Source organism: Rhagoletis pomonella, unplaced genomic scaffold (genome assembly GCF_013731165.1).
Source record: "Rhagoletis pomonella isolate Grant_MI unplaced genomic scaffold, Rhpom_1.0 Rhpom_scaffold_12006, whole genome shotgun sequence".
NCBI lineage: Eukaryota > Metazoa > Arthropoda > Insecta > Diptera > Tephritidae > Rhagoletis > Rhagoletis pomonella.
This window is the reverse complement of record NW_023470535.1, coordinates 1-949: the sequence shown is the minus strand read 5'-3', so window position 1 is coordinate 949 and position 949 is coordinate 1. Positions and strand designations below refer to the sequence as shown.

Genomic DNA, 949 nt, shown 5'->3' with positions numbered 1-949 from the left:
GCCAGGACGAAAATGTTCAACGCATAAGTTCTTCCAAACTTTTTTTTTTTTGTTTGCATGTGGACAGACCCTGGAGAAAATCTTCTATTGAATATTCTTTTTTTTTTTTTTAACTGAGAAGGAAAACTTTCTTTGCTTTTGTTACCAAGTGTTCTTTTTCGTCACTGTTAAATTCTTATCAATTCAATAAAATTTAAATAAGCTTAGCTAGCCATTTCACAAATCAATCGAAGGCACTTATGTACTAAGTTTGATAAAAACAATCAACCTTGTGAAAAAAGTATAAAATGTAGAAACGCGTCGACAAAGTCATCAGTATTTGCTAAAAGCAGTTGGCGCGAATTATACCTCGAACATAATGAAAGTTGCTCTGCTTATTCTCGGATTTTGTGGCATCGTCGTTGCCACTTTTGCGGCAAGCTCAACGTGGGGTGTAAGGAATGAAACCGATTCAGTTATAATCCAACAGAGGCTGCTTTACCCAGCTATAGCAAATAAGGCGCAGACCGTTTACTTCGATTTACCAGCGTCGGTAAGTAATTATAAATTAACATTTTTATGAAGCTCAAAATTCGTTTATTCTTTTCTTTTATTTTCTATTTACAGAACCAAAGCAATAGCAAAATAATTAGTGCAATCTACGTGCTAGATCAATTCCAAAATAGTACAGGACCAACAAATACCTTAGTTTGGGGTGGACCAGGTTGGACTTATGCCTCTATACAATTGCGTACATCCACCAGCATTGGTCTAAATGTTACCGCTGTTGTTTATGGCAAATAAATAAATTTTAAATTGCAATCAATAAACACTTTCACTTTTTGATAAGTCAGTAAGAATGGATGGAAATGAGGCTCAAATAGTATTTGGGTAACCTTAGTTTTCTTCCGCACTCTTATGTAATTCACGCATTTACTAAATTTGATCAAAAGAAGCAGAAAAAAAAAAA

At 34.2% G+C, this 949-nt stretch overlaps 1 protein-coding gene across 1 annotated transcript; it reads left to right on the top strand.

Moving 5' to 3' along the window:
- Positions 1-358: 358 nt before the first annotated feature.
- LOC118756754 lies at positions 359-783 on the top strand. The gene is made up of 2 exons (XM_036491498.1): positions 359-532; positions 607-783. The coding sequence occupies exons 1-2, from the start codon at positions 359-361 to the stop codon at positions 781-783; spliced, it is 351 nt and encodes a 116-aa protein (XP_036347391.1).
- The last annotated feature ends 166 nt before the right edge of the window (positions 784-949 follow it).

What these genes read in the sequence shown, in the direction of transcription:
- LOC118756754 (XM_036491498.1), top strand. Translation starts at nt 359, where the DNA reads ATGAAAGTTGCTCTGCTTATTCTCGGATTTTGTGGCATCGTCGTTGCC. An exon ending in ACTTCGATTTACCAGCGTCG is followed by an intron (nt 533 to 606) that starts GTAAGTAATTAT and finishes TTCTATTTACAG; the next exon opens with AACCAAAGCAATAGCAAAAT.